The sequence below is a fragment of the Argiope bruennichi genome, chromosome 6 (genome assembly GCF_947563725.1).
Source record: "Argiope bruennichi chromosome 6, qqArgBrue1.1, whole genome shotgun sequence".
Lineage (NCBI taxonomy): Eukaryota > Metazoa > Arthropoda > Arachnida > Araneae > Araneidae > Argiope > Argiope bruennichi.
The window spans coordinates 13,190,724-13,203,982 of record NC_079156.1 but is presented as its reverse complement, the minus strand read 5'-3'; the positions used below and the strand labels follow the sequence as shown (position 1 = coordinate 13,203,982).

The following is a 13,259-nucleotide window of genomic DNA, read 5'->3' as shown; positions in this document are numbered from 1 at the left end:
TATTTTAATCAGCGACATCTATTGGTAAGCATGCGAAGTATCTATACGTACGACAATGGTTTTGGGTTTTAACAATTTACTATTGCTTTATTGTTATCATTTTGAAAGTTTTCCACTTAGTATTATTTAGTTATTCAGTGTATAAAGACCCCAATCATGGAATGCTCCGAATTGCATTTTCGACATTCATTGCTTGTTTTTTGTTTTATTTGAAGAAATCTGTTGCCGAAACCCATCAGACACTTTTAAACTTATGGCGATGCTGCTCCGTCATATCCCGATTATCGGTTTTGGTTTCAACGATTTAAGAATAGTGATTTCAATGTCAATGACAAAAAACGGCCTGAAGGATTTTTAAAAAAAATCGAAGGCAATTAATTGGAAGACTTATTGGACGAAAATGGGAAAAAGTTGTAGAAAATGATGGGAAATATTTTGATATATAATTGTATTAATTTTTCTCAATAAAAGCCTTTTTAAAGTGAAAAAATGATCGAAATGCATGCAAGAACCTAATAATAATGAAATGGTAATGAATATAAATAAAAATTAAGTAAATAAAAGCAATCATCACGCACCAATCCGCAGAGCTGAGTGCAAATAATGCAGTGCATCATTTTTAAAGTGAATGATGACAATCGAAATTCTACGCTCTATCATGTAGCAAAAACAAATCTTTGTATCAAATTTTGCTTGTTGGTCCAGACGACGATTTTTTACGGTTTCATATTAAACTGGACGCCAGTTTGTTTGCCCAGATTGTCGACTTTTTAGAAAATTAAATGATGAATAAGGAATCATTTTTTAAATAAAATCTTTTCTTTTTATTATTTTATGCGACTGGTAAGCATGAATTGAAAGCAATTGAATCAGTTTATTACAAAAAGTGTGTATATTATGAAAAAAAAATGGCATTTAAAACCCTACTACTGACTTAATAATTGATAAAAACAAGTGATTGATGTTTTGATAAATGAGTTTGAATTCCATCATAACATTTATAAGCGTTATTAGAAATAGTATATCTAATTAAATTAAAATTAGGGGAACAAATTATACAAAAATGATACTGATTCGATTAAAAAGGTAATTTGTGAGTCCTAAAATAATACAAAGGCTGCTTTTGTAAGATAATTGTTTTGGAAGATGTAAACATCAATTTCTGTAAGCAAGTCCTAAAGATTACTCATCCGAAGTTTGTTAAGCCTATTTGTGAGCAGGACTAAACTTTCTGCTTGAAACTTTTTTCTTGATTTCCTTTATATGCTCTTCTCACTAACTGAATGAACTTTTTGGTGACTTTTGAGAAATTTTCGTTTTCGGCGGATAATCTCCAGATAATTTCTAATATTATTTTGCATCTCCATTAATTGACTAAGAGAAGCATTGAATTAAGTGCAGCAGGAAAAATATTCAGTAAAGCAATCTATATAATAGTTCGTTTGATGGTTTGTTTACATCTGACTGTGGTCTTTCGACAATAAATAATAATAGTTATTTCTGTGCCATATACGTTAGTATTTTATTTATTTATATAGATAGATTATATATCTATTCTTCATAGCTTTTATGCTCTTCTGTAAGTGTATATGCTTTGAATTGTCCATATTAAATATTTATTCAAGTTATATACAGTGTAACCAAAACTTCCGGAACTAATTTTGTAGAATTAAACCTTCAGTAATGAATTTGACGTCATCGATCTTGAGTTACAATCTTTGAGTATTACAAAAGTTGGGGGGGGGGGACCAAAGCCTCCACAAATCGCTTTGTGGGACTGTGTTTGGATAAATAAAGACGTTCCCTATTCTTAAGGTATATGCGATGTTGCCGATTAAGGCAATTCAAAATTATTGGCTTACTACGAATGACTATAATTTCCTCACAAATGTTGACAAAATTTTTTAGTTAATACGTAAATGTTCATTCCTTAGTATGTGCAGTTAATGCTATCCTCTGGAATGGAGGGATCTTGCACAATAAATGTCTGTTATTATTTAGTTCTCATTCTCTCAAAAATTCTTTTCCTTAACCTAAGTAGTGTTTTGAAATGAAAATTGTAAACGAGTGTGCTTTAACATTCCAACTAAGAGATTCTGTGTTCTTGGTAGCTTCCATCCCACGAGAACTGCTGTCCGATGAAGCCGAGATCCTGCTTGCTGTCGGAAGCTGGATGCCATTTCAAGGTGAGAGAGAATGGAGGACGAATAATTGTATAGTTTCGAAATATCCTAATTTTGAATATTTGTTTAATTAGGCTTAACAGACCAAAACGTGTATTTGATCTAAAATGGAGAATATATGTGCTTTTCTAAAATATACGAATGTTTTCTTGTATGTAATTGTATCAGGAGAAAGATTTGACAACGGGTTCTATCTTTATAAATAAAAAAAAAGCAAGCCATCTGATTTAATGTGAAAGCATTAAGAGCAGAGCAGTTATTAAGAAAGAGTTTATTCAAATCTTTGAATGAAATGAAATTGGCAATAATGTTCAGAATTCTGTTGAAATTCGAAATATTGCTAGTATATAATGCATTTATCACGTAAAATAATAGCGCATTTATCAACTCTTATTAAAGCGGGGAGGAGGGAGGTCGATAGAAAATTCGATTTTGCATTGTTTGATTTGGGATCAAACAAAAAAGTAATCATTAATGAATGCTTTTGCGACTGATGAATGCTTTTGAATTAATGAATGCTTTTGGAATGCGGTGACTTCCAGTCAGCCGTTTGTAAATGAACGTTTTATAAATTTTTTTTGTCGCATTTAAAAAAAAAATCGTCATCAAATATCAAATTTGGAGTTTCATCAAAAAACTTTCTCCGATTTTTGCTGCAGAAACATGCAATTTATAATGTGTCGAAAGATTAAACAGAGGCTAATTTAAAATAAAACTTTAGATATTGTTCGTTTCAATATCCTGAAACGACCACTTTTCGACGATTCCATCTCTCCAAGGGGTGAGACGCGGAAGGATGTGCGCATTTCCGGAAATGGTTAAATGTAAACATCTCCTCTTTTCATCTCTCCTCTCACCCCTATTTTGCCGAATGAAAGCCATCCTAACGCATGCGCAAAAGCGTGGAGGGTTTTAGAATCCGTTGGCAAACAATATCTGATGCATCGGTAGTTATGAAAAATGGCGACTCTTGACTTATTAGATAGAGATGACCAGAAATGGATTTCTGTTTTGATCTCATACATTGATTTTTTATTTATTTATTTTTATTTTTCCACATGTAAAAATTCTATAGGCTTAGTCATTTTGTATTAATATCAAACCATCAGCCAGCTTCTTATATATCTTGGTACATTTGTGTATAAAAGTATAAGAAATTCCGATAATTTGCGTATAAACAGCTTTGTGATTAAATTTATGGCTCAGTAATCCCCGTTCTGTTACTAAGATTAATGAGTAGGAATAAAATTTAAAAAATGACTATACTTAATACGATTTATATTTAATACTATCTTAAAATGTCAATTTTATATGCACAAAAGGGAGATATTGAAATAAAGGAAATATTTTAAATTTTTTGTTCTGCATAAACTTTTGGCACTTACTTATATTTGAAAATTCATTTAAACTTAAGACTAGTATGCTGTCTATGCATCAATATATGGAATAAAATTCTTTTAATAATTAAAAAAAAAGTCATTGTAGGAAAAGCGTACAATATGCCACAAACTAAAAACTCTCAAGTGGAATATATCAGAAAATAAATTGTTCGCTTCATGCATTTTTCTGATGTTACGAGATCCATATCCAAAATATATGGGAACCCTCAGATCAGAAGAGTTGACTATTGCAATCAATGAGAATGAGAAATAACTTTTTCTATTACTTATTTCAGGGAACAGCCGAAGAACTCGAAGAACATTCGAGTGATGTTCAGAGCCATTTGAAAGTGATTGCTGAATCTATGATCGAAAGTCGATTGAATATAAAGGTACAATTTGGTGATTCTTTAATTGCATGCTCCGTTCTGAGTGAATAATAATAATTATAAATGAAAAAAAAAATATCATTTAAAATTCTAACATTTTCAAAATATCATTATCGGCTGAATTTATCATAGCTTATCACAATTAATTTAATAACAAATTTAATGAAAATATTTGTTCTAAATGTTTAAATAAAGTTTGGGTTGTTGTTGTTTCAGTTATTACTTGTAGAATGTTGAAATATTGGCAAGGTGTCAATGTAAAGCATGTTTTAAGATGTTTACGTTTTTCTCAGTCGGAGGAAAATAACAAAGTGTTTTCAAAATTAAAATAACTTTATGAATCATGAAAGAGTTATAGCATCAATAACTTCTGGAAGAAATCATTTTTTAATTATCCTTAAGCCAAAAACTGTATAAAAATCAACAATGAAAACGGTTTTTAATTATAACTGGACGCACAAGACAAGTCCAATTTTCTGCCCACCCTTTTCCGCCATAAGATGATACTGATAAACAGCACGTTCCACAAAAGATCGGAGTGTCTCAGGGATCACGTTGTGAATGCGTTGCGTGATCCATGCCTTCAATTTAGCTAAATTTGCAGTCGGAGCATTGAACACAACATTTTTTAGATAACCCCACCACCCATGAATTCACAAGTTTTAAAATTATGCGATCTTAAAGACCAGATTGGTGGAATATGAAGCTTGATAATACTATCTTTTCCGAAATGCCTCTTGAGAGTTCCACCACTGGCTTTGCAATGGATTGAGGAGCGCTATGCTGCACGAAAATGATTCTATCCAGATATGTGGGCAGCAGAAGTGTTGGAATGACCTGTATGCGCAAAAGACTCTTGTTGCGTTTACCATTGACGGTACAGAGAGCGAGACCTGCAAGACCCATCTTCTGGAAAAAAAAAAAAAAATGATCCTCCGATAAACGATGCCCTCACTTCGCACCACATTGTTTACCTTTGCAGAATGAAGCGGTACTGGTGTATGTGTGAATTGATTTTCCGTTGCCAATTTTCTGCAGTTTTGTGCATTTACAAAGCCTTGGAGATAGAAATCCAAATTCTCTGTCCAAAAAATGTTCCATGGCCCTTCATTTTCCATTTCCATGAGAGCAAGAAATTCTAAAGTAAAAGTATGTCTTACTGTACTTCCTTACAACAGGAAGCAACTCCTGAACATCAGTAATTTTGTATGGATTTCAATGCAGGATATAGCATAGAAATTTATGGATAGTGTTCACAGGCATGTTTAAAGATAGAGCAATTACCCGTGCATTGCTCGTTTTCATATCACTGCTCGTCCCTTCCTGTAATGTTGTGGTCACATCTTCTACTGATATCGAAGTAATTGATTTCCTCTCTCTGCTAGATTTCGCTTCAAAAGAACCTGTCACTTCGAATTTTTTAATCATTTTCCTCAGACTCTTGGCAGGTATTGGACCACAGTCTTTTTTCATACCCTTTAATGATCAGAATTTTATTAAAGCTGCTAGCGCACATTCGCCATTGTTGGAAATGAGTTTCACAAGCAGAGCCCCATTCTTGTCATTGAGAGATTCGTGACAAGCTGCTCTGATGCAATATGAAGAGAACGCCACTTATTCCGCGTTTATATAACAAATGCGTATGAGTATCTTTTAATTTGTGCATGCATCTTACAGCGCCATCTACTGACACACTCTGGAACTTTTTCTTATGCCATACCGTTTCCCCCCTTCAAATATATTCAGTTCAAATTTGTCATTCTGACCAGTGTATTTTTTAAAGGTATTTTGACTATAATTTTAATCCTACTACTGTAGTTCAACAGAGAGCGCATAGACTTGTAGTGTAAACATTACTTGGAATAGTTTTTGAGATTTTCCAACATTTTCACATTTGCCATTAACGATATTTATCAATTTTAATCCTCATTTCAAGGAACAGGTTTTATGACGCTAGTTGCAGATTTCATTTCATCAATTTACTTATCAATAGCAAAAAAACTGAGACAATTCCGATTGTAATACCATTGCAATTAGGCTCTTAATATGACCTCACTTGCGAAAAAGTGAGAACACTGATTAAGAAATCACCTCTTCTGCTTCAAATGCTTTAATTACAGTCGCTTGTCGAAGAGTGATTTGCATTTATGTTGATACACCTTACAGCCCTTAAAGCTAGCAATCTGTATCTTCTATATTCTTCGTAAAAATAATATAAAATTATGAGTGATTAATTCAAATTATTAGCTGATTAATTATACGTAAATTTTCAGTGATATGTTGATCCGAATTCTCTTGCATAAGATGTGCCAGTATCATAAATCGGTGAATCAGCTCAGCCATCTTCAGAACTCCTTCAGAAATGAATTTTTTTAGAGGGGAAAAAAAAAGGAATTTAATAGTATTCTTTTTAATACGTTTTATCCGCATCAATTTAGTGAACCAGAAGAAAATGAATCTTAAAACTTACAGAAATGAAAACATAGCCTGAAACAGAAAAATTTGTTTATGCCTTGTATAGAAACTAAAAAGTAAATTCAAATTTCCAGTTCAAATTTTTCTTCTCATTATTATTATTTTGTAACAGCTGTTAAAATTATGCTTTCGTGTGCTTTCAGAACCTCGAAATAAAAATTCAAGAAACAGAATCAGAAAACACAAAGTTAAAGGAACAGTTACAGGTTGGTCACCCTTTGGTTTTCATTATGTAAAAAATTATACGTAAGAATTTATTTACGAGTTTAAATTATATTTATCAACCAAAACCAACTCATGCAACTTTTAATTGCAGGACCTTTATCCTGTCTTGGGTACAGTCAAAAGTCTTGATAGAACTGTCACGTTATTGTTAGAAAAAGTAAAGGTGAGTTGTTGAATTCTTTCTTTATTTTTAAGTGAATAAATTCGTAAGTAATGAGTTTTGCAGCGCGTATTTATTCTTAACCCAAAAAATATTCGAAGAAGCATCATGCGATTTCCTTGTCAGATGACATAAATAATATATAGTATAAAAAATTGAAAAAAGAAATATCCTGAAAAAACATGCTTTATGAAGCAACACTTCATTGTAAATTCTTTCTACTGCAAAGACAGAAAAAAAAAAAAAAAAAAAAAAAAAAACACAGAAGGAAAGTAATGATAGAGGACATCACAAAGATAGATAGATGCTAGAGGGCATCATCATTTCCGAAAAAAAGATGGTGAAAATTAAATTTGAAATTAACATTTTTTCCTATTTATCAAGCTTGAACGAATTTACCGGCAATTATTACAATATTTTTTGAGAACAAGTTCGCCATAGAATAATATTTTCTTTTTCAAACTCAAATTTCTCTTTCTTTAAAAAGTTGAATATTATAAAACCGTTTAAAATTGTAGGATGATACTTTAAAAATATGATTCTTTTCCTTTCTGTATATAGAACAGATAAAAAAAAGTTCTTATACATATTTTTCAGCGTCTTTTTTTTTTTTTTTTTTTCCCAGACTAAGTTGAATTTTTCTAAACAGAATGCAGATTTCAATTAAAAATTTAATAAATACAGCAGCGAAATTGTAAAAATTTTCTGAAATCGAAAAATAAATAAATATTTTCCCACATATATATATTTTAAAATCGCATCAATCCCTGTTTTATTGAAGTTATCTTACCAATTCAAGACTCATTGTAAAGGCCATTTTAAAATTTGTAACTTTCTTTAGCCTTTTCCCCTCAGATTAATAATCTTTTATATGTATGCGAAAAATAAGTCATGCAATACTCGAATACAAATATAATGGCATCTTCCAAAGACAACAACAACCTACGTTATGCATTTCCTCCTTTGCTACTTCTGATGATTGGTGTCAAACTTTAAAAAATCGTCTCAATCAACAAGAGCGCGTCGTCTGGAAACTTCTCTTTCACGACGACTGGAAAGCGTGCCTTTGTGCCAAGTAAAATTACTGCAGATGTGAAATAAGGGGTTTTTTTCCCTTCTCAAGTATTATTATTTTCTCAACATCTATATTTTATGATATCTATGACCATCTTAATATTGAGGTATCGCATTGATATTTTAGCAAAATAATCTAATTTTATTGTTAAACTGTAAGACATTTTAGTACTTGTGATTTAAAAATTTCTTTCAATCTCATTTCAGAAACTGGAAATAGCGGAGCAGACCGTGGAAGAAATGAATGAAACGCTCACCAGATTGAGAGAGTACATGCAAGTAAGGCAGACCTTTTATATTCAAAGAGGTTATTTCGCTAGTTGAATTAAAAGCTATATGAAGAGGGTTTGGTTTGGTTATATTAACGTCCCGCTTGGAGCAACACTAGGGCTATTTTGGGACGGACCTCGTCATTTTGAACCGCGGTCAGATGACGAGGACGACACCTGAGCTGGCACCCCCCTCTCCACGCCACGCCAGCGGGAGGACGTTTGGCATGACGGATTTAATGTGCAACAGACCCCCTTACATGACGGTTCTTCGGTGGAATCGGGTCACGAACCTGGAACCCTCCGGTTCCCAATCCGAGACCTTACCACCAGGCCACCAGTATAAACTGGGAGAGAGGAGAGTAAGCGTGTACGAACAATTCATAAACAAATTTACCACCAAGAGATGGAATTGTTGTGGCGCCAATCCTATTGCTTACTAGACAAGTACTCATTGACGCACATTTCAATGAAAATATGTCAAATCTAAGTAGCATCGAAAGAATTGAACCGAACATCATCATTATCAACAACAAAAAAACTCTCTCTCACACACACAAATTTGAGAACTGTTACATGGTAATGTCTCTTTCCTTGGGAAATCTCAATATTTAGAAATGAGTCACAAGCGTTGAAACACTAACGAAATGCAACCAAGATCCGTCTGCTAGCAATAACAAATGAAATGTAACGAACCTTGATCATCCCTTTATCATATGAATGAACCTACAACGAAGCATATCAATGTTGTAGTTCAGTAAGTCTTAACACTTTGTTAGCAATATATCATTGATAAAAGCGACCATTGGAAAAGGAGATTACTGTTGAAGTACTTATGGCGAACCATTTTATTAGGTGCAACAAGTATAAAATTGAGTCGCTGCTGAAGTTGACCCCTTTCACAACACATTTGTCTGCTTCCCAGCTCACGAACAGAAACCACCGTAAATCTTAGCAAAAGCTCTTTTATTCGTTAGTTCGCGGTTAAAAAAAAATAATTCAGAAACCTTTCTACAGCCAGAATTTTGACACATAATAGGAATTTGTTTCCCTCCTTCAAAGTACTTAGAAGATAGGATCTGTTGTTCCACTTGACCGTCCTTAGAGTTACTGTCTCTTTATAGGAATCACGCATGAAACGACCGATTTATTTAATCGGAATAATGAACATCTAATTATTTTCTTGCACGGCCATTTTATTAGCCCACAAGTAAGAGTTAAAAAATGCTATAGTTGACTGCCAGTTAAAGCCCATTCGATGCTAATGCATCGACTCCGTACCTACTACCAACAATGAAGATTAATCAGTCAATTATTGGTAATTTGAAGAATGTGCAGAAAGCTCGTTGTATTGGAAAATATTTTCCTCTGCAACTATTCACACTATTTGAGACAGACATTTAAATTTTTAATTGCACTTAATAAATTTTTATAATTTCATGTACTTGATTCACCGAGATGGCTCATGCACCCAATGAACAGAACATATTAAAGCTGTGTTATTTTAATAGCTTTACAAGTTATAACAATTGAATTCTTAAAAATACTTTACTGAAGCGAATGGGACATAAATCGAGAGAAAAAAAAAGTTTCTCCATATACCCAAGAGAATGTTCTGACACCTCGTTAAAAGGAAGGTTCTTCAACCCTTAAATGGATATATTTTCTGGTTCGGGTATTAAATTAACTACGGTATCAACTTCAATGGATTATCAAGGGAACATTGCTTGGAATGAACCAAGATCTTATTTAACATAAAGTTAATTTAAACTGTATTCGTTTTTTTTGTAATGTATGCTTTTTTTTAAAAATAAATTTCCTTATAATTTGATTTTCTTCTGCAGCGAGTCCAACCTGCAGTAGTCCAGGACCACAAATCGATATCGCCGCAAGGCACCAAGTCACCGGAAGCCAAATCGCCTCCTCGAGGCCTCTTCAATCCCAACACATCTTTCGAGGACCACAAACCCAAACATGCCGCACCCCCCACAGATCTGTGAGTTGATAGAAGTTGTTGCTCTGGCAGAGGACGGCAAATAATCATTAAAAATTTAGATAGAAGCATTTCAAAGTTCCATTCTCTGGATCTTCGAATTATTCTAAGACTCTTCCAGAACTGCACGTGTGACTGATTTTCGTTACTGCTAGGGGACTTTCGGTTTGCGCTATAACCCTATCGGCAAGGTGCTTTGAATTTGGATTCTTCCTGCGTGAATCTTTCCTGCCTATCTTCAGAGCTTCTTCAGGACATATATAAGAACCGAGGCTATTTTTCGTTACCATCGGCAACAGCTTCGAATATTCTTAGCAGTCCAATCGCTTGAAGGATGCCACAGAGACCAAAAAGTATCATTGTTCTTTCGTGGATGCAGAAAAGGTTACGAGTACACTATATCTGTCTAATCGGACGCAAAAGACCAACACGTCCGGATTATGTGCTGGTATTTCATCATTATTATTATTTAAGATAGAGTTCGAACTTATTCCGATTTTACAAAATATCTTCAACTTCTGAGATGCTTATATAACAGCAAGAAATGATTTTGAAAAACCAGACACTTTTCATGTACTGATTCTTGTATTTAAAATGTTTAATACAACAGTCGTAGATTGTTTTATAATTGTGTCAATGTGCGGACGGAGAAAAAAGAAATTCAGTTTAATATCATGTGAACTAACGGATTAGATGCCCATTGACAAACACCTCCCAGCCAGCTAGTAGAAGACGAAGAAAGAGACAAACATTTCTACTAGAATTGTATAAAAAATCTATTTATTTTCATATATAAAAGTCAACTCTACTCAAAAAATGTAAAAAGCTCAGAAACACAGTGTATTAGAACACAAGAGTATCCGAGTTTTGTTCTTTTTGGTATGGTGGAAATGACTTTTCTGTACATACAAAAAAAAATCTGAATAAGAATGGGATGACAATACATCCCATTTAATGCAAAATAAAAGCATGAAGAGTTTCAAACATGTTTCAACACAACAAAGAATTTCTATTCCAATTTTTTAAAAATATCCATCATGCAACATTAGCAGCAGCAATAACTCATGAATAGAAAGCAGATAAGCCTGTACTTTCTTTTTATAAATAAATATGCTTTTTGATTTTCTATACACATACATAAAATTTTTATTACAGATTCACAGATGTAAGTAGACAAAAAGAATTTTTTTTAACTACTATGCATAAAATATAATCCAAGTGAAATTCTTCAACTTACACTATAAAAGAAAACACGTAACAAGAGACAGAAGGCCAAAAATACAAACAAAATAAATGTGCAAGGATAAGAAATAGTTTAAAAGGTTACAATACATAAAATCATAACTTTGCATCGTTAATCCTAAAAAAAGTGTAACATTTTAAACAAGATCAGCTAAATAGGAACTTAATTTCACAAAAATTAAACGAGTAAACATTGAGTTTCCAAAAACATCAAATTATTCCATCTATTAAATAGATTTAATAAAGTAATTATTAAATTTAGAAAATTTTCTTTTAACCAAATAGTTTTTAAAATAATGAGATTCTATTGATATTACATATGATTTAAAATCATTTTACAGGATGCGTATACTAAAGAATTAATATTTGATAAGGCTCAATGATAATTCAAATATTATGGATTATTTCCATCTGACTTATCAAAAGTTCTAACATATGCATAAAAAATTCTGTTAAGAATTTTTGACTAACAAAATTTAAAAGCTTATAATTGTTAAATGGAATATGAAATCAATTAATAATTTCAGATATTTTTAAAAACAATGCAATATTAAAATCATTGATGATTACATTGCAACTAGATTTTGCATAAAGCAAACTAAATAAATCTATCTGGTACATTAAAGGAAAAGTTGTATTGCATATATGCAAATCATCTGAAAATGCAAAAACCATAACATAAATATATCATTAAAGAATTTTTTTTTTTTTTTTTTTAAATCTTACCACCTACAGTAAAAGAATATCATTGTAGCAAGGGGGAGGAGAGACTGGGTGCTTCCCAGTCTAACATGTGCATTTAACAGTTTTTCTTTTTAAAATACATTTGATAAGAATATCATTCTTTAATTTGTTTATAAGTTACAGAACATATAGCTGGAGTTTTTACACCGTTCATAATACAGACTTATTTTCTATTGAAAGTAGTCTACATTCATCAGTTAAACATTCAAAACCAGAATGATAAAAATAATACATTTCCAATATCAATAACATTATTCAAGATTTATTTTTTTTAAATTCATATATATGTAAAGAAAAAAATATTCCTTAATGTGTGTAATTTATAATAAAAGTTTAATTGTTTATTTCATTTAAGCTCAGTTCTCAATGAGTTCTTCCACAAAATAAAAATGTAAGATCAAATTAATAGTGAAATAGGCGAAATTAATAATTATGCAAAGTTAGAATACTAGTCCCACAGTATAATAAAACTCGAATTGCCAAATGAAGTATAGTTAGATGTACGCATATATATAATTATGCTCCCCCCTTAAACAAAGTCATGATTTGGCAACATAAAATTCTATACCTTTCATTGGCTTTCCTTGTGAATATAAATAATATTTTGCATTAAAAAAAAATTGCTTATTTCTTTTAGATTAAGTCACATGTATAAAATGTATATTTTATATATTTGTTGATGCCACCTTTATAGTTAATACATAGATTTGGATAATCTGCTCCATAAAATACATAAAGACATTTTCTTTCGAATTTTCTATGCTTTTATACAATGTGCAAATATTTATTTTATGATATCTTCTAGGTATTTGTTGAGACCTATTTCTTATGTGCCCACTATTAAGCAATGTGATGACAAATTGCACTTATACATTTTTATATATCACTTTAACACATATATACATTCACATATATACAGTACTAACATACTTTGAAACTTTCCTAGATTTTAACTAAAACATTCCATACATTCACATTCACAACTAATCCAACTACAAATGCTTATAAATGTATAGAGATTAAAATATACATTTTGTATGCCATTTTTATTTCGACACTCAAAATTAAAAGAAGCTTTTCAAGCAAATAAAAAATTTGAGAAGAAAGTATGAATCTAGGTGAAATT

The 13,259-nt window shown here is 31.8% G+C and overlaps 1 protein-coding gene across 1 annotated transcript in view; it reads left to right on the top strand.

The window, feature by feature from the left end:
- LOC129972614 (TNF receptor-associated factor 6-like) overlaps nucleotides 1-11,279 on the top strand; it is a 50,500-nt gene extending 39,221 nt beyond the window's left edge. Inside the window, exons 6-11 of the mRNA XM_056086813.1 lie at nucleotides 2,112-2,186; nucleotides 3,859-3,954; nucleotides 6,570-6,632; nucleotides 6,743-6,814; nucleotides 8,093-8,164; nucleotides 9,999-11,279. Of these exons, the coding sequence (XP_055942788.1) occupies nucleotides 2,112-2,186; nucleotides 3,859-3,954; nucleotides 6,570-6,632; nucleotides 6,743-6,814; nucleotides 8,093-8,164; nucleotides 9,999-10,154 (534 nt within the window). The 3' untranslated portion in view covers nucleotides 10,155-11,279. The remainder of the gene's footprint in view (nucleotides 1-2,111; nucleotides 2,187-3,858; nucleotides 3,955-6,569; nucleotides 6,633-6,742; nucleotides 6,815-8,092; nucleotides 8,165-9,998) is intronic.
- The last annotated feature ends 1,980 nt before the right edge of the window (nucleotides 11,280-13,259 follow it).